Source organism: Salvelinus sp. IW2-2015, linkage group LG23, assembly GCF_002910315.2.
Source record: "Salvelinus sp. IW2-2015 linkage group LG23, ASM291031v2, whole genome shotgun sequence".
Lineage (NCBI taxonomy): Eukaryota > Metazoa > Chordata > Actinopteri > Salmoniformes > Salmonidae > Salvelinus > Salvelinus sp. IW2-2015.
Genome location: NC_036863.1, coordinates 24,500,080 through 24,520,255, shown reverse-complemented (window position 1 = coordinate 24,520,255; position 20,176 = coordinate 24,500,080). Strand labels below are relative to the sequence as shown.

The following is a 20,176-nucleotide window of genomic DNA, read 5'->3' as shown; positions in this document are numbered from 1 at the left end:
AAAACAATGTCTAWATAGGCTAAAATACTTTAAAAATGGAAGAAGATACTGGTAGCTTCCAGCTTTGTAGGCTAACTTTCCTTGCTAACCATAATGCAAAATATGCCAATTTCAAAGTTGATTGCCCACAAAAACTTTTCATGCACTTATTCAGTCTCTCACATCTCTCCCAAATATGATCTTTTACTTTTATGCAAATGTTGTTGATCAGTACAATAAAATTAAGTCCCAACTGGAAGGGGAAAAGATTGTTTCATCTGTAGCCCCATGAAATCAGCCAAAACAAGCTCAACTCAATACATGCACACACCTATTGAATATGCATTCATCTGTATTGTGGACAGGCCTAGGCAACATCTTGATTTACCCAGTTTATCAATAGAGATTTACCATTCAAATAAATGATTACCATTATGTAGTTAGATTTGGTAAAAACAAAGTCAAATTGATTGTATATTTGTATAATTGATTCATTGATGCATACATGACTGTCTCTGATTTTTTTTTTTTTTTTTTATAATGATATTGAACTCAAAAGATGCAAGACAGTTGAACAGAGCAGTAGCTAAGTTTATCTGTCTGGACCAATTGCAATTTTGTGCCTTCTTTTTTTGGCGTGGTTTTGGTATGGAGTATTGCGACGATATTGAGTATTGTGATACTCAACCTGGTAGCGGTATCGAAGTCAAAATTATGGTGTTGTGACAACTACTTCTATAACTGTTATCTACAAATGCATTTGGAGGCTGTTTTTAATTGACAATGATTACATCAAGATAGTTAGCTAGCTGATGACATTTAGCCTACAAAGTCGTTGTTGTAGCCAGRTATCTAGCTAATAATGAATAGTTTAACATTTAAAAAAAAATATGTATTTACTTACTTGAATAGCTACTCCCACTGCCTTGTTTTTTGGGTCCTTAAAAAAAATCTAAGTAATGGGCAATCTTCAAGATATTTTCAGTGTCAGCAAAGCGCAGCCATGTGGACAGAACAAATTGAGACGAATGGAGAAGTCACCAGAGTGGCTTAAAACGTTTTGTGACGTTTGACTTTACCAGTGTAATCCACTTTCAATTTCAATAAATATAAATCGCAGAATGTCGGCCACACTTGATYACTTTAAACTAGAATAGACAACAACTACCCAGACGGAAAACAGTGATGCACATAAAACACATCACCCCTTCTACGGGCGTGTGGGGGAGGGTTCTTGAAAGATAACATCCAATCAAAATTTTGCCGCGGACCATTCAACACGTTTTTGGAATACAAAATTCCTCAGACCTCCGAGGGAGGCGTGACAAAGACGTGTATTTGGAGATAGGACCWCGCGAGACCAGAGCCTCTGAAGACTGGCATTGAATGGGAGGAGGGATGTTGAAAAGGGAGGGAAACAGATGGGATGCAACGCACCCCTTTCTTTCCTCTCTTATCTGTTCTCTGTGATCTTTGTTATATGGAGTCTGCTATCTCTTCCATTTCCCCTACTCATTAATGGCGGACAAGACAATGTAGTGACGCAGGCCWGGGCCCAGTTTTTAGTACATCCTCACACATTCTCTTCAGCCACCACTCTCCCTCCTTTCCCCACACCACCACACTCTCTCTTTGTCCAGAGAAAAGTTCTTCTTAGTCCTACCTCAAGTGTCCTTGGGTTCTCCATGCCCTGTCACAGCACCAAGTTTGTTTGTGCCTGCTACACGCCCTCTTGGAGAGAGGATGAATCTCTCAAGGACGCTGGCGCTTTCAGGTCGTTTATAGAATTCCATTCCTTTGTAAATTATGACAGTAACTTTCAGACCCTTAGCTTTTCTCTCTCTGTTTCTGCGGAGTTTGTTGTTGCTATGCAACAAAGGCCCGATTCAGACTTAAGAAATGTACGCCTTTTCTATGCACTTCTCAGTAGTTGGTATTCAGACCTACCTTATGCAGGTGCGTAACGGGCTTTGCAGGTGTGGTTCCCTTGTGCACGCTGAATATATGTAATTCAACAGCTGAAAACCCTCCTACTTGCTGTCCAAAGATTTAGTGGTGTTTTCATTCTATAGGGTTTTCAGTACATTTAGCTAAAGCCATCCCTTTAAATTTGGTTTACCTTTTAATTCTAATTGTCTCGATAGACTTTTCTCGATTCCTCCGAATATTACGGATCAATGAAAGAAAGCTATGTAATACACACATTCGTGTCCTTTTCAGCACCAATTGGTAGATAAATAAATAAATAAATACTCTGATCATGTATATTATTTAGTTGTTGTTTTTCCCAGTTTGGAGAGCCTTTGCACACAATATATTGTTGAATCAAAAGTAGTAGTTTGATTCATCCTGAAAGTTGCCGTATTAAATTGTTCAATCCATGAAATATTAGGTGAGAAGTGTACAATAGGGGTTGATCAGTAGTCCTATATATCTACCTGACTAATCAGCACTAATCATGGAACTGTGATGACAACAGTCCAGCCATCATGAAACATGCTCCAGGTTTGCTGCTACATATGGTATGCGTTCCATAATGATTAAAATAGGCTACATGTCCCAAATTATTGCACAACTTGTAATATGTTAGCCTAATATGATCCACTATTGCTAGCGATCCTCAGGAACAACCACACGAACGTGAGAGAGGAGAAAGGTAAACTAACAATGTGATGGAATGATGCAAAATGTAAGGAAACTAAAACTAAAGTGACAGTTATAAATGTATATGGGAATAACTGACGGTGACTCCCAATTTAACACACTATCGATTTTGTTAAATACAGTGAAAAGTCTGGGCATACAGTTGAAGTCGAAGTTTACTTACACTTAGGTTGGAGTAATTTAAAACTCGTTTTTCAACCACACAACAAATTTCTTGTTAACCGACTTGACAAAACTATAGTTTGTTAGGACATCTACTTTGTGGATGACACAAGTAATTTTTCAAGCAAATGTTTACAGACATATTATTTAACTTATAATTCACCGTATCACAATTCCAGTGGGTCAGAAGTTTACATACACTAAGTTGACTGTGCCTTTTAAACAGCATGGAAAATTCTTGAAAATAATGTCATGGCTTTAGAAGCTTCTGATTGACTCAAATTATGTAAATTAGCCTATTGGAGGTGTACCTGTGGATGTATTTCAAGGCCTACCTTCAAACTCAGTGCCTCTTTGCTTGACATCATGGGGAAATCAAAAGAAATCAGCCAAAATAATTGTGGACTGGTTCATCCTTGGGAGCAATTTCCAAACGCTGAAGGTACCACGTTCATCTGTACAAACAATAGTATGCAAGTATAAACACCATGGGACCACGTAGCCGTCAAACCGCTCAGGAAGGAGACGCGTTCTGTCTCCTAGAGATGAACGTACTTTGGTGCAAAAAGTGCAAATCAATCCCAGAACAACAGCAAAGGACCTTGTGAAGATGCTGGAGGAAACGGGTACAAAAGTATCTATATCCACAGTAAAATGAGTCCTATATCGACACAACCTGAAAAACTGCTCCAAAACCGCCATAAAAAAGCCAGACTACGGTTTGCAACTGCACATGGGGATAAAGATCGTACTTTTTGGAGAAATGTCCTCTGGTCTGATGAAACAAAAATAGAACTGTTTGGCCATAATGACCATCGTTATGTTTGGAGGAAAAAGGGAGAAGCTTGCAAGCTGAAGAACACCATCCCAACCGTGAAGCACGGGGGTGGCAGCATCATGTTGTGTGGGTGCTTTGCTGCAGGAGGTACTGGTGCATTTCACAAAATAGATGGCATCATGAGGAAAATTGTGGATGTATTGAAGCAACATCTCAAGACATCAGTTAAGAAGTTAAAGCTTGGTCGCAAATGGGTCTTCCAAATGGACAATGACCCCAAGCATACATCCAAAGTTGTGGCAAAATGGCTTAAGCTCAACAAAGTCAAGGTATTGGAGTGACCATCACAAAGCCCTGACCTCAAACCTATAGAAAATTTGTGGGCAGAACTGAAAATGCCTGTGCGAGCAAGGAAGCCTACAAACCTGACTCAGGTACACCAGCTCTGTCAGGAGGAATGGGCCAAAATTCACCCAACTTATTGTGGGAAGCTCGTGGAAGTCTACCCCAAATGTTTGACCCAAGTTAAACAATTTAACGGCAATGCTACCAAATACTAATTGAGTGTATGTAAGCTTCTGACACACTGGGAATGTGATGAAAGAAATAAAAGTTGAAATATATAATTTTCTCTCCTATTATTCGGACATTTCACATTCTTAAAATAAAGCGGTGATCCTAACTGACCTAAGACATGGAATTGTTACTAGGCTAAACATGTCAGGAATTGTCAAAAACAGAGTTTAAATGTATTTGGCTAAGGTGTATGTAAACTTCTGACTTCAACTGTATAATTAAACCATTCTAGAAGTCATAAATCAACTTGGTAGTTTTGGCGCTATACTGTCATTTGCGATGGCTACAGAAGCCTATAGAGTACCACAGTACAAGTCATAATACCCATAAAACCTAGCGGTCAAACAGGGAAATGGTTCCAATCATTTCCCCACCATTTTTCCCGTAGGGGATTTTAGAAACTTAAAATAAGGTCTGTTTTTTCGTGTAGGCTTACCCTGGCGTGACATTTTGATAACCATGTAAATCTCTCTAGGACAAGGTGACTTTTTTTATCAATATATTCAACCCCCCAAAATGAAATGCTAATTAGCTGCTAATGTGGCTATCATAAAGAACTACAAATGCCATGATGATCTGGATAAGACTGCCAAATCGAGGAAAAGGTAAGAAGCTCTGGATTAACTATCTAATGTTCTCTAAATGTAGTAATTAATAAATAGGCAAAATTTCTTTAAATGGAAAATTGAGAACTTGACACCATACCTGTTAGCAAAGGTGCCAGCTAGAGATGACATGCAGAAGCTTGCAGGGATTAGCATTTTTTAATCTGAGAGTAAATAGAGCCAAATATATTGATAAGTCACCTTGTCCGAGAGAGATTTACATGGTTATCAAAACATGACGCCAGGGTAAGCCTTCACGAAACAGCCCTTATTTTAAGTGTTTCTAAAAATGCCGTATGGGAAAAAATGTATGGTGGGAAAATGATTGGAACCATTTCCTTGTTTGACCGCTAGGTTTTATGAGTATTATGACACCTCCACTGTGAGGCTCTATAGCTTGGGTCTCCAAATTCCTTCCCTTCAGGTTATAATACCAGCATTTCATAAACTCCGCTGTTAAAAAGCTGATATGTTGATATGCTTCAGTTTGCTGCCATATTATTGGTTTCACATTTGTCTCTAGCAATCAAAAGGTAAAATAGATCAACAATTGTAATTTATATTTTCAACCCGCTTAGTCAAACGGCTCACACATTCACCTAGCTCTTATCAATTGGTAAATTATTGCATGGAGAATGGTGTTATTTCTATCAGTAAAAAAATGAAGTAGATGTGGAACCGACAGGTTGCCCCACCTTGTTCATAATTTTATTGCACGTAAAGGTGGTGGAATTATGAGGGAATTAAGTCAAGGTCAGAATACAGTGTATCTGTAAACACACCTCCGCGACTCCTTAATTTCTTTGATATCCACCCCAAACTAATAGTTCAGAATACGTGTAGAGTGAAAAGTGCATAAAAGGGGAATTACGTTCCATTTATGCATGCTTACCTCGGGTCGGAATCCCCCCCAGTGACTGGAGTTGCTTTAGTTGGTTCATTTATTTGATCAAACATGCCATGTTGTGTTGCTCTTGTTTTGTGACCCAATCTGTGTGTTTTATCTTCCAGTGATTAAAATGAGTGTGGACGAGCTTCACCAGCTGAATGGGCAGCTGCTGCTACAGATTCAAAGTAAGAGACACTTTCATAGCCATCTATTGAAGTTAACTGTGAACAGATGTCTAAATTATTCCTTTGCATTAATCATCCATAGAGGAGTGCTTTAGCGCATGCATGGGTTTTAAGTCTTGTTTTAAATGCTTGTAAATGTCCATAAATGGATGGAACTGAATGTGCCTCATTAGTGTTTTCTTGCATCTCTTCTATGCTGGTGTGTCTTTGATGTGACGTTGTGTCTTTGTGAGGTGGTGTTATGTATTGGTAGTACTGCGTTGTCATCGCTGTCTGCACCTTCTGCTTAATCTGTTTGATTTGATTTCCGGGTGTGTGGTCCCTGGCCTGCATTGATGTCTTTGCTCTTTTGCTCTGTGTGTTTGTTTTTGTGAGAGAGTAGGGCTGTGGCTGGTGATTGTCAAGCAAATACAGTTGAAGTCGGAAGTTTACATACACTTTTGGTTGGAGACATTAAAACTCGTTTTTCAACCACTCCACAAATGTCTTGTTAACAAACTATAGTTTTGGCAAGTCAGTTAGGACATCTACTTTGTGCATCACACAAGTAATTTTTTCAACAATTGTATACAGATTATTTCACTTAAAATTCACTATCACAATTCCAGTGGGTCAGAAGTTTACATACACTAAGTTGACTGTGCCTTTCAAACAGCTTGGAAAATTCCAGAAAATGATGTCATGGCTTTAGAAGCTCCTGATAGGCTAATTGACATCATTTGAGTCAATTGGAGGTGTACCTGTGGATGTATTTCAAGGCCTACTTTCAAACTCAGTGCATCTTTGCTTGACATCATGGGAAAATCAAAAGATATCAGCCAAGACCTCCAAAAACAATTGTAGACCTCCACAAGTCTGGTTCATCCTTGGGAGCAATTTCCAAATGCCTGATGGTACCACGTTCATCTTTACAAACAATAGTACGCAAGTATAAACACCATGGGACCACGCAGCCGTCATACCGCTCAGGAAGGAGACGCGTTCTGTCTCCTAGAGATGAATGTACTTTGGTGCGAAAAGTGCAAATCAATCCCAGAACAACAGCAAAGGGCCTTGTGAAGATGCTGGAGGAAACCGGTACAAAAGTATCTATATCCACAGTAAAACGAGACCTATATCAACATAACCTGAAAGGCCGCTCAGCAAGGAAGAAGCCACTGCTCCAAAACCGCCATAAAAAAAGCCAGACTACAGTTTGCGACTGCGCATGGGGACAAAGATTGCACTTTTTGGAGAAATGTCCTCTGGTCTGATGAAACAAAAATATAACTGTTTGGCCATAATGACCATCGTTATGTTTGGAGGAAGAAGGGGGATGCTTGCAAGCCGAAGAATACCATCCCAACCGTGAAGCACGGGGGTGGCAGCATCATGTTGTGTGGGTGCTTTGCTGCAGGAGGGCCTGGTGCACTTCATAAAATAGATGGCATCCTGAGGCATGAAAATTATGTGGATATATTGAAGCAACATCTCAAAACATCAGTCAGGAAGTTAAAGCTTGGTCGCAAATGGGTCTTCCAAATGKACAATGACCCCAAGCATYCTTCCAAAGTTGTGGCAAAATGGCTTAAGGACAACAAAGTCAAGGTATTGGAGTGGCCATCACAAAGCCCTGACCTCAATCCTATAGAGAATTTGTGGGCAGAACTGAAAAAGCGTGTGCGAGCAAGGAGGCCTGCAAACCTGACTGTTACACCATCTCTGTAAGGAGGAATGGGCCAAAATTCACCCAACTTATTGTGGGTAGCTTGTGGAAGACCACCCAAAACGTTTGACCCAAGTTAAACAATTTAAAGGCAATGCTACCAAATACTAATTGAGTGTATGTAAACTTCTGACCCACTGGGAATGTGATGAAAGAAATAAAAGCTGAAATAAATAATTCTCTCTACTATTATTCTGACATTTCATATTCTTAAAATAAAGTGGTGATCCTGACTGACCTTAAACCGGGAATTTTTACGAGGATTAAATGTCAGGAATTGTGAAAAACTGAGTTTAAATGTATTTGGCTAAGGTGTATGTAAACTTCCGACTTCAACTGTAACTGCCGGTCTCACTGTAATTGACTGTAAATTAACATAAACATGTTTAGCATCTCCTGGCTTCCACGCATAGCTTACAAGCCACTGATGCAGACCTTTGGAACATCTACATTTWAAAAAAGTATAAATCAATTTAATATAACCTACATCACCATCACAATAAATCTATGATTTATTTTAGACCGGTCTAAAAAACATGATTTGAAAATGTTTTAGTCTATTTCAGAAGATCAGATAGCGTCCTCTGAGTTGTCCTTATGTTAGGACCTGATCTGGATATGCCGTATGGCTGTGGGCTACACTAATTCATTTAGCAGACAAGATTTGCTTGCTTTCTTTTATTTTATTCTATAGTATGAAGAATAAAATTGAACATAGCTGAATGAAATAGAAAGTATATTTTCTCCATGCAATTTGAGGGAGTGCACACGTGGCTATTCTGTGTTGAGAGGTTAACAAAGAAACAGGTCCTCTATATGCTTAATTTTGAGCTATTTAACTTTAGTTGTGATACAAATGTTGGGCTCTATGTTTTGATTTTTAATACATTATAAGGCTGCATGATGTGACTAATGATAATTTGAAAAAAAGTTGCATGAAAGGCATGAGCTCTGCTTTGTTTCTTGCGCTGACTGCACTCACTTCATCAGTCTCTTATTCACAATTTGACAGGAACTTGATAAATCCTTGAATTTCCCAGCGGCAACCTCCATGCCTTTTGCGGCCAGTGGCCGCTGTGCCCCTGGGCTGAATATAATAATTATAATTCCCTTCTCCCGGCTGCTAATTGCGGTGCTCCGAAGTACCTCACTCACATGGTTCTCTCATATCTAAATTCTTATTAGCCAATGCCCGTCACGTGATCGCGACCTTCTCACAGCCATGTCAGCTCCAAAGTAGGCTGCAAGTGAAGACCGACACARCGGGGACGCAACTGCGTATGTGCCTATCAAATTCCGAGGCACGTATTGAAGAACTGTACACTTATTTTTTTGTCAGCCAACAAGATGAGTAGGCCTAACAAACAGCAAAAGCTCTAGCCTATGTCAATTTACTATCCCCCATAGTACAAAAGTTGACATTCTGTGTGATAGATAAATAAATATTCAAAATATGGTCTGGGACAGTTGTGGGATGCGATAGATCCCAAATTAATGCAACCACTCGCATTTAAAAAAATACTTTTAAAAAGCAATGAGGCTGATGCAACCGATCAGAACGTTTAGCTTAAAATGTTGATAAACTATAAGGCTATTTCTTCACATTATAAGCGCAGCAATGAGCACACTGCGGGAAACCACCATTCTTAAAAGTGACCACAAATGCAATTATGCGTGTAATGCTTTATTACAAAGGTGCATTTTTATGGTGAAAATTATCTTCCCTAAACTTGAAGCTCACTCATGCGCCGCCTATGTATGCCAGGTAGGCTCTACACCCACCTGTTGTAAAGTGGATTAATGTGCTTAATTTTAAAAGTTATTTGGGCGCTTTAGTTGTGATACAAAGCTTGTCAAAACATATGGGCTAGGCTACATGAGGTGTGCAACTATGATTAGAAAAAAAAGGCATGCACTGTTTCTTGCCTTACTGCACACGCTGGGCATCATTCACAAGTGATAATACATAATTCTCAAGTGATAGGCTAATAGTGACACCCATCAGACTATTCTTCATTTAATCTTGTCTTTACATATATCTGTGAAATTAGTTTTGATTTAAAATGGACCATTATCATGTATCTGTCTCAGAAAACAGGGTCAGAGGGAACAAATATGTAATCTATGGACTTAAATAGTGAATGAAGTACGCTTTTCCTGTGGTTCATTTTCATGCCAGCCAGGTAGGCCATACTCCTGTTGTAAAGCGGCAGGTAGGCTAGTGGTTAGAGTGTTGGGCCAGTAACCAAAAGGTTGCTGACAAGGTAAAATTCTGTCGTTCTGCCCCTGAACGAGGCAGTTAACCCACTGTTCCTCGCTAGGTCGTCATTGTAAATAAGAATTTGTTCTTAACTGACTTGCCTTGTTAAATTAAATAAAAAAGCGAAGCAATGTGCTTAATATTAGGAACGTTGAGAAATAAATATAGTAGGCATAGCCTATAGAAAGCTGATGGATCCTCTTATTTTTAATACAGGCCATCAACTCTGTTTTCTCACGCAATTGCATAGCCTATAGAAAAGTTGCGCAACGTAAGCTCATGGGCTTTTATGAAGTGTTTGATTTGATTTTCTGATTACATTTGCATTGATGTCAGAGTGATTAGAGGGACAATAGAGTGCTGAGTACCAGGCAGTTAGCAAGTTTGGTAGGCTACTAATGACCATCGGCAGCATCAGAGCTTGGAGAAGCCTAGTTACCGTGACTAAACGGTCACGTGGAATTTGACTGTTAGCATGACTCGTGACCGTCGGTGTGGCGGTAATACTGTCACTGTAACATCCCTAAGAGAGAGACCCTGCACTGTACTAATCTCTGCTCTGTTTCCTCTCCCCTCTACAGAGGTGTTTGAGGAGCTGACAGTGGCTGTGCAGGAAAAAGACTCACTGGCGTCGGAACTGCATGTTCGTCACATCGCCATCGAGCAGCTCTTCAAGAACTGTGCCAAGCTGCCCTGGCTGCAGATCAGCCGGGCCGGGTCCGTGGTCAAGGCCAGCAGCAACACCTCTGTGGAGTAAGGGGAGTCTGGGGATACATACCTGGCTGGTGACTGCCTCTCTCAGGGAGATGGCTGTTTCACTCCCAGGGCTAAAGACAGACTAACAGAATGGCCACTGTGGCCCGTGCCCTTTACATTGTATAAGACTTGTTGCGTGGTGTGGTTTCTCTCAGAAGAGTGAGGAATGGACATGGCCTCCTCTCATCTGGTGCTCCAAGGCTTTCTGACGGCAGTACTTTGAAGGGGCTCGGAGAAAGGCAATAAAATTAAAGGATCTTGGGATCCACTGACTTCCACATGGGAACTGTGGGTTGTTGAGCCTCGCTGTCGGTGGACCTGTTGCCTATGCAGACAAAGTATTTTGAAAGAATACCTATTCAGATTTGATACAGAATGACATGAGCGAGATCTTGTTTGACTACTGGTATATACTAGTAATTGCCAAAATAAAGGAAACACTTGAGTAAATGAAATAAAGTATATTGAAAGCAGGCAGGGCTCTAAAGTCAGATTCGTTAGCATCATGGTTGCACTATTACAACAGTGAAAACAGCTRGCTTCTAGCTCAACCGGGTCAAAAGATCTGACCAATTTTACAGGCACAACATTTTTATCTTCCTATAGCCGAGCGGATCCCCGGGACTGCATTTTAGATTCATAAACCATGTCGTGGGCCGTTCTAAAACTACTCATGCGTCGACGTTGTTAACCATTTGTTTATACTTTGTTCAGTCATGTTACCTTGTTCGTTAGCTAGCTAACAACCTGGTAACTTTACCAGTATATCCAAGCATTTGGGGGCACAGAAAGAAAGGAAAAGGGGTAGCTTCTTCAGGAGATCAGTGAATAAATGACAGATCTCTTGCATGTCAACATCACAAACCTCATGTTTTTAAAGAGACTGTGTACAATTTTCTATGTATGCATCTCAATAGGAAAATGCTGCTTTTACACAATATGTAGACAATTAATATTCCACAAATTACTTTAATGACAGGTATTCGTATCATCATTTTAGCTTTTATAATAAACAAATGTGTTTACAGTGTTCCATATTAGTTTCTAGGGCACAACGTGCTTCAGAAGTAGCTAGAATTCATAGGCTGCGTAATTCKGATTTTTTTTCTCTTCACTAATTGGTCTTTTGACCAATCAGATCAGCTCTGAAAAAGATCTGATGTGATTGATCAAAAGAACAATAGGTGGAAAAAATATCAGAATTGGTCTGCCTGTGAAAATGTAGCAATATAGGCCCAATCTCAATCAACTTTTCTGGTGCTCCTAAATTTAATTTGGTGCTCCCAACTTTAAGTTACCAATGAAACATTTGAATTTAGAACCCTGAAAGCAGGTGCTTCCACACGCGTGGTTCCTGAGTTAATTAAGCAATTAACATCCTATCCCGTCATGTATAAACATGCCCAGTTGACCATTACTTTGGCTAACATGGCTAGAAAAGGGGTGTCAAAGGTACGTAGAGGGTTTAGTGTGGGTGGGTGTGTCTGTCAGTTACCAGAAGGGTATACTACAAAGCATGATCAAGGAGTTAGCCAGCTAACTTGCGTAAATGTTCTGAAATAACATTTTTTAGAAAGATACGCTTGATATGGGAATGGTCTAATTGACTCAACAACCAAAAACGCATATCTAAGTTTAACTGTCTTAATGAACCAGAAAATCAATCATTATTTCTGGTTGTAGTATACCCCCCTGATCTCGACTCAATTGAAAACTTGTGGGAGATTCTGGAGCGGCGCCTGAGACGGCCTTTTTCACCACCATCAACAAAACACCAAATTATGGCATTTCTTGTGGAAGAATGGTGTTGCATCCCTCCAAAAGAGTTTCAGACACTTGTAGAATCTATTCCCAGGGGCATTGAAGCTGTTCTGGCGGCTCGTCGTGGCCCAACGCCCTATTAAGACATTGGTATTTCCTTTATTTTGGCAGTTACCTGTATCTAGCTGCAGTTTTCTTTTTACAATGACAGTTTTAATTTATTGAATTTCCTCATACTCTTTTACATTTACTTTTCTTTTTGTTATTTTAATCACACCCATTTCCTCGCTCCTCCAGAAAATATTTGGTTGACTGGTTCTGTTGTTGCTGTGGTAACTGTTACTAAATGAGAGGTTATTTTGTATTCAGTGCAGTGAAACATACTCTTGCGGTTTGAATAAATTGTGTTACATCTAAGAYGTGGGATTTTAAGTCCAGAGGTTAGTTTGCTTTTATTATTTCTCCAGTTTTTGATTTGATTTTGATGTCTTGTTTTGTATTTTTATTTGTTTTGTATTTTGTTAGTGGCATGCTGCAAATGCTGTTTTCTGCTATTCTTAACTTTAAGTCCTCTTGATTTCAACTGGTAAGGTATTTTATGGTAGCCTGTGGTAAGGCTGTTGAGCACAAGTCATGTAGTTGAACAAGGGAGTGACATGAAATGTGTGCTGATGGTAGAAAAGGCCTAACTCGGTAAGCATTGTATTGTCCATTTGCCAAACCAAAGCCTTTATTTGCTTCAAGGCAGCAAATATCAGTATTTAATATTTCACTTGTGAACTACAAGTATAGGCCTCGCTAGACCAACTAGAATTGATAGTGAAACGCAATAGAATATACACTGATACCAAATTCACTTGAAATGTGGCTCAATGATAAACTTGTGACTCTATAAAATTGGTTTAGCTGTAATGTCCTGTGTTATGAACTGCTCAACACAATTTGGCAGGTAGCCTAGCGGCTAAGAGCATTGGGCCAATAACCAAAAGGTCACTGGTTCGAATCCCCMGGCCGACTAAGTGAAAAATCTGTCAATGTGCCCTTGAGCAAGGCACTTCAAATCTAATTTTATTAGTCACATGCGCCGAATACAACAGGTGTAGACCTTACAGTGAAATGCTTACCTAAAAGCCCCTAACCAACAATGCAGTTTAAAAAATGTGAATAAGAAATAAAAGTAACAAGTAGTTAAAGAGCAGCAGTAAAATAACAATAGCGAAACTTCTCTACAGGGGGTACGCTCTGGATAAAGAGCGACTGCTAAATGACGTAAATGTATTCTCCCCTGGTTTCACTGTCTGTCAAGTTGATGTTAGATTGTGTGACTGAGTTTATTCAAGCAATTATTTGTATATTGTCTTATTATTTTGTGGTTGTGTGCTTTGGTTTTTACTTATTATTTTATTTTAGCTAATCATTTTCTGGTGGCAGGTCTATTCTGTGTGGAGTTCAAATGATGTATAAACAGCCGAATCCAGTTTTCTCCTAATACGATGTGTCCATTAGTTTTAAAGGCACTGATCTGAATGGTGAAAAGAAAGCAATATGATGGAAAGGCCAAATAATGATTAACTTTACCTATCCAGCCTGGTCAGATCAGAGATTTTGAAGAAAAGGAGACAGATGAACTAGCCTTAATGAATATTTGGGACACATGTAGTAAGAAAATGGATTTTAGTATGTCTCTGGTCAATACTTAGACCTGCATGTGAAATTTATGCATACTCTGGTGGTTTTAAACAGCTGTAGAGGTTCTGCTCACTGAAGTGGACCCTCTATCATTGGCCCAACTAGAATGTGTATATTTTGGGAAGAAAGAAACAAATATATTCAGGTTGATGTATTTGAATCTTCAAATGTCAGTCTCTCTTTATAAGAGATCAGGTTTGACCCCTTTGGGGTTAACAAGAAAGGTTTTAGCTCTGCTTTTAACTCTTATCCTGCGTTTCTTTGGATTAATAAATGTGTATTCTTCTGAGCGTGAGTTTGTCACCCTAATTCGTACAACTGGTATGTATGAATTTTATCATACACATTCTAATTTTTGGTTGTTGAGATTTGACTCGTCTTAGGTCAGTTAGGATCACCACTTTATTTTAAGAATGTGAAATGTCAGAATAATAGTAGAGAGGATTTATTTCAGCTTTAATTTCTTTCATGACATTCCCAGTGGGTCAGAAGTTTACATACACTCAGTTATTATATGGTAGCATTGCCTTTAAACTTTTTTACTTGGGTCAGCCGTTTTGGGTAGCCTTCCACAAGCTTCCCACAATAAGTTGGGTGAATTTTGGCCCATTCCTCCTGACAGATGGTGTAACTGAGTCAAGTTTGTAGGCCTCTTTGCTCTCACACGCTTTTTCAGTTCTGCCCACAAATTTTCTATGGGATTGGGGTCAGGGCTTTGTGATGGCCCCTCCAATACCTTGACTTTGTTGTCCTTAAGCTTTGGAAGTATGCTTGGGGTCATTGTTCACATGGAAGACCCATTTGCGACCAAGCTTTAACTTCCTACCTCATGATGCCATCTATTTTGTGAAGTGCACCAGTCCCTCCTACTGCAAAGCACCCACACAACATGATGCTGCCACCCCCGTGCTTCACGGTTGGGATGGTGTTCTTCAGTTTGCAAGCCTCCCCCTTTTTCCTCAAAACATAACGATGGTCATTATGGCCAAACGGTTCTATTTTTGTTTCATCGGACCAGAGGACATTTCTCCAAAAGGTACGATCTTTGTCCCCATGTGCAGTTGCAAACCGTAGTCTGGCTTTTTTTATGGTGGTCTTGGAGCAGTGGCTTCTTCCTTGCTGAGCGGCCTTTTAGGTTATGTTGATATAGGACAAGGGTTGATTTCAAGGGCTGATTTCAAGATTTTACTGTTAACCTATAAAGCGTTACATGGGCTTGCTCCTACCTATCTTTCCGAGTTGGTCCTGCCGTACATACCTATACGTACGCTAACGGTCACAAGACGCAGGCCTCCTAATTGTCCCTAGAATTTCTAAGCAAACAGCGGGAGGCAGGGCTTTCTCCTATAGATCTCCATTTTTGGAACGGTCTGCCTACCCATGTGAGAGACGCAGACTCGATTCTCAACCTTTAAGTCTTTTTGAAGACTCACCTCTTCAGTAGGTCCTATGATTGAGTGTAGTCTGGCCCAGGAGTGTGAAGGTGAACGGAAAGGCTCTGGAGCAACGAACCGCCTTGCTGTCTCTGCTGGCCGGTTCCCCTCTCTCCACTGGGATTCTCTGCCTCTAACCCTATTCAGGGCTGAGTACTGGCTTACTTGGTGCTCTTTCATGCGCGTCCGGGAGGGGGCGTCACTTGAGTGGGTTGAGTTACTGACGTGATCTTCCTGTCTGGGTTGGCGCCCCCTTGGTTTGTGCTGTGGTGGAGATCTTTGTGGGCTATACTCGGCCTTGTCTCAGGATTGTAAGTTGTGGTTGAAGTATCCCTCTAGTGGTGTGGGGCTGTGCTTTGGCAAAGTGGGTGGGGTTATATCCTTCCTGTTTGGCCCTGTCCGGGGTTTTTCTGATGGGGCCACAGTGTCTCCTGACCCCTCCTGTCCAGCCTCAGTATTTATGCTGCAGTAGTTTGTGTCGGGGGGCTAGGGTCAGTTGGTTATACCTGGAGTACTTCTCCTATCTTATCCAGTGTCCTGTGTGAATTTAAGTATGCTCTCTCTAATTCTCTCGTTCTCTCTTTCTTTCTCTCTCTCTCGGAGAACCTGAGCCCTTGCAATACTATGAAAGTGTAGATGCCAATCACCATATAAGTTCAAAGATGAAAAAGCCTGAAGGAGGAGAGGAGAGACAACTAGAAACGATTCGGTTGGCCGTTTTTATGTGTGATTAATTGTCGGAGTAGAGATCCTGTGCATTTCAGGTAAAATAACAACTCAATGTTTATATCCCAGGACAAATTAGCTAGCAACAGCAAGCTAGCTAAATAGGAAATTAACGTTAGCTAGCAAGAGCAAGCTAACTAGCTAATTACCATACATGTTTAATGCTTTTCAACCTGTCCCCAAATTAATGTCATTGGTTCAGAGTTTGTTTTGATATTTTAACCTGCGTGTTGTGATCGCGTTTGGTGTGGGGGGGTAAAATAAATTGTATGCACGATAGCGCACGTGTCTATGAACACCCCCCCCCCCCCAATACCTCTGCACTCCTCCACTGGAAGATAATACATATTACTGCAAATCCTCTGTTGATGACTGGGTTCTTTCTTGTATGAAGTGGATGTTCAATTGCTCTGCCATTATTATTATTATTATTGTATGAGGTATTCTTGGTAGGGTTACACCTGTGCTGTGATGTCGGTTTTATAGGGTGTGTATTCTCTTTTCTCTCCTCTGGTTAACAGGCTACACTCGAGGCAGTRTCTTCTGCTGATGTGTGTGGGTCTGGTAGTGGTACTCTCTCTATTCTACTATTTTCCTTTCGGCATGGTTAATACCTGCCTGGCGCCCGAACAAAATCTTTATCTTTACCCCTCTAATAAATACCGCTACAAGCTCTAGGAAGAGTTGTGGTGGTTCCAAACTTATTCAATTTTAAGAATGATGGAGGCCACTGTGTTCTTGGGGACCTTCAATGCTGCAGAAATGTTTTGGGACCCTTCCCCAGATCTGTGCCTCGACACAATCCTGCCTCGGAGCTCTACGGACAATTCCTTTGGCCTCATGGCTTGATTTTTGCTCGGACATGCACTGTCAACGGTGGACCTTTTTATATATAGACAGGTGTGTGCCTTTCCAAATCATGTTCAATCGGTTGAATTTACCACAGGTGGACTCCAATCAAGTTGTAGAAATATTTCAAGGATGTTCAATGGTAACAGGATTAACCTGAGCTCAATTTCTAATTTCATAGCAAATGGTCTGAATACTTGTGTAAATACGTTATTTCTGTTTTAATTTTTCACTAATTTGAACACATTTCTCAACCTGTTTTTGCTTTGTCATTATGGGTTATTGTGTGTAGATTGCAGAGGAATATTAATATTAAATACATTTTAGAGTAAGGCTGTAATGTAACAAAATATGGAAAAAGTCCAGGGGTCTGAATACTGTCCGAAGGCACTGTATGCTAGAGAATAGGGTGACATTTCAGATTTGCCCGCTGAGTGGTTTGTAGATTTGGTAAAGTGAGAACATGTCTGAATGGTTGCTTCCCTAGTTGGAAAGATCTGTGTGTCTGGGGTGAATGTCATTAGCTGTGTGTGTATCTGGAAATACATTTACATTTATTTCCCCTTTCTGCTAAGTTTGACTTATAATTTTATTTGGTGGTTTGATACATTTAGGCTACGTCTGTGTTTGTGCTGTGTGGATTTTTTTACTTATAGAAATGTGTGTTTAAGTTTACGGTCTGTGTAAAGTAAAGGTTCATATGTTCTCTCAAATATTTCAGTAAAATGAAAATAATTTTTTCTATTCCTTTTAGTGGCATTGTCTGAGTAGATGTAAGTGTGGTAAGACAACGATAGATGTTGACTACAGTACAATTTATGGGAGGGGCTATTAAATCTAGTTATTTACTAATGGTCTCTAATCAGAGCCCTCCATACCCTTGATCATTTGTAATTCAAACTAGAGTACAGTACAGTCTTCTACAAGGTTTCTACCAATGATGTACAGTGCCTTTGGAAAGTATTCAGACCCCTTGAGTTTTTTCACATTTTGTTACATTACAGCCTTATTCTAAAATGTTTTTAATAAATAAAAATTCTCAGCAATCTACACACAATACCCCATAATTTGGCCTGAATGCCAAGCATGACTTCTAGAGGAAACCTGGCACCATCCCTATGGTGAAGCATGTTGGTGGCAGCATCATGCTATGGCAACGTRTTTCAGCGGCAGGGACTGGAGACTAGTCAGACTTGAGGCAAAGATGAACGGAGCAAAGTAAAAAGAGATCCTTGATGAAAACCTGCTCCAGAGCACTCAGGACCTCAGACTGGGGTGAAGGTTCACCTTCCAACAGGACAACGACCCTAAGCACACAGCCAAGACAAGGCAGGAGTGGCTTCGGGACAAGTCTCTGAATGTCCTTGAGTGGCCCAGCCAGAGCCCAGACTTGAACTCGATGTAACATTTCTGGAGAGACCTGAAAATAGCTGTGCAGCAACGCTCCCCATTCAACCTGACAGAGCTTGAGAGGATCTGAAGAGAAGAATGTGAGAAACTCCCCAAATACAGTTGTGCCAAGCTTGTAGCGTCATACCCAAGAAGACTTGAGGCTGTAATTGCTGCGAAGGTGCTTCAAGAAAGTACTGAGAAAAGAGTCTGAATAATTATGTAAATATGATATTTGTTTAATTTTAATAATTAGAAAACAAATCTAAAGTCCTGTCTTTGCTTTGTCATTGTGGGGTATTGTGTGTAGATTGATGAGGAGAGAAAAAAAAGTGATCTATTTTAGAATGAGGCTGTAACCTAAAAAAAATGGAAAAAGTCAAGGGGTCCCAATACTTTCCGAAGGCACTGTATATAAACCCTGGATTGCTGATGCTATGTATTGGCCAATGAGGTGCTTCAAAGCCACCGGTCGGCCATATTGGCACTCCCCAGAAGAAGCAGTCCTCCATAGGAATGTTTCAAGGACAAAATTACATGTATTTTTGTTGTTGTATTGGGGACAGTAACAGTACATTATACAAATTATACTTCTAGGAAAATGTTTTATTTGTAAACTCAGCAAAAAAAGAAATTTCCCTTTTTCAGGACCCTGTCTTTCAACGATAATTCGTAAAAGTCCAAATAACTTCACAGATCTTCAATGTAAATGGTTTAAACACTGTTTCCCATGCTTGTTCAATGAYCCATAAACAATTAATGAACATGCACCTGTGGAACGGTCATTAAGACACTAACAMTTTAMACAGTAGGCAATTAAGGTCACAGTTAGGACACTAAAGAGGCTGACTCTGAAAAACACCAAAAGAAAGKTGCCCAGGGTCCKTGCWCATCTGCYTGAARGTGCCTTAGGCATGCTGCAAGGAGGCATGAGGACTGCAGATGTGGCCAGGGCAATAAATTGCAATGTCCGTACTGTGAGACACCTAAGACAGCGCTACAGGGAGACGGGACGCACAGCTGATCATCCACAGTGGCAACCACGTGTAACAACAACTGCACAGGATCGGTACATCTGAACATCACACCCGCGGGACAGGTACAGGATTGCAACAACAACTGCCTGAGTTACACCAGGAACGCACAATCCCTCCATCAGTGCTCAGACTGTCTGCAATAGGCTGAGAGAGGCTGGACTGAGGGCTTGTAGGCCTGTTGTAAGGCAGGTCCTCACCAGACATCACTGGCAACAACGTTGCCTATGGGCACAAACCCACCGTCGCTGGACCAGACAGGACTGGCAAAAAGTGCTCTTCACTGATGAGTCGCGGTTTTGTCTTATCAGGGGTGATGGTCGGGTTCTCGTTTATCGTCGAAGGAAAGAGCATTACACCGAGGCCTGTACTCTGGAGCGGGATCGATTTGGAGGTGGAGGGTCCGTCATGGTCTGGGGTGGTGTGTTACAGCATCATCGGACTGAGCTTGTCATTGCAGGCAATCTCAACACTGTGCGTTACAGGGAAGACATCCTCCTCCCTCATGTGGTACCCTTCCTGCAGGCTCATCTTGACATGACCCTCCAGCATGACAATGCCACCAGCCATACTACTCGTTCTGTGTGTGATTTCCTGCAWGACAGGAAATCACAATCAGTTTTGCCATGGCCAACGAAGAGCCCGGATCCCATTGAGCATGTCTGGGACCTGTTGGATGTGAGGGCTAGGGCCATACCCCCCAGAAATTTCTGGGAACTTGCAGGTGCCTTGGTGG

At 40.8% G+C, this 20,176-nt stretch overlaps 1 protein-coding gene across 1 annotated transcript in view; it reads left to right on the top strand.

Moving 5' to 3' along the window:
• LOC111950609 (protein EURL homolog) overlaps positions 1-14,298 on the top strand; it is a 62,926-nt gene extending 48,628 nt beyond the window's left edge. Inside the window, exons 4-5 of the mRNA XM_023968334.3 lie at positions 5,776-5,838; positions 10,385-14,298. Coding sequence (XP_023824102.1) covers positions 5,776-5,838; positions 10,385-10,560 — 239 coding nt within the window. The 3' untranslated portion in view covers positions 10,561-14,298. The remainder of the gene's footprint in view (positions 1-5,775; positions 5,839-10,384) is intronic.
• Positions 14,299-20,176: the final 5,878 nt, after the last annotated feature.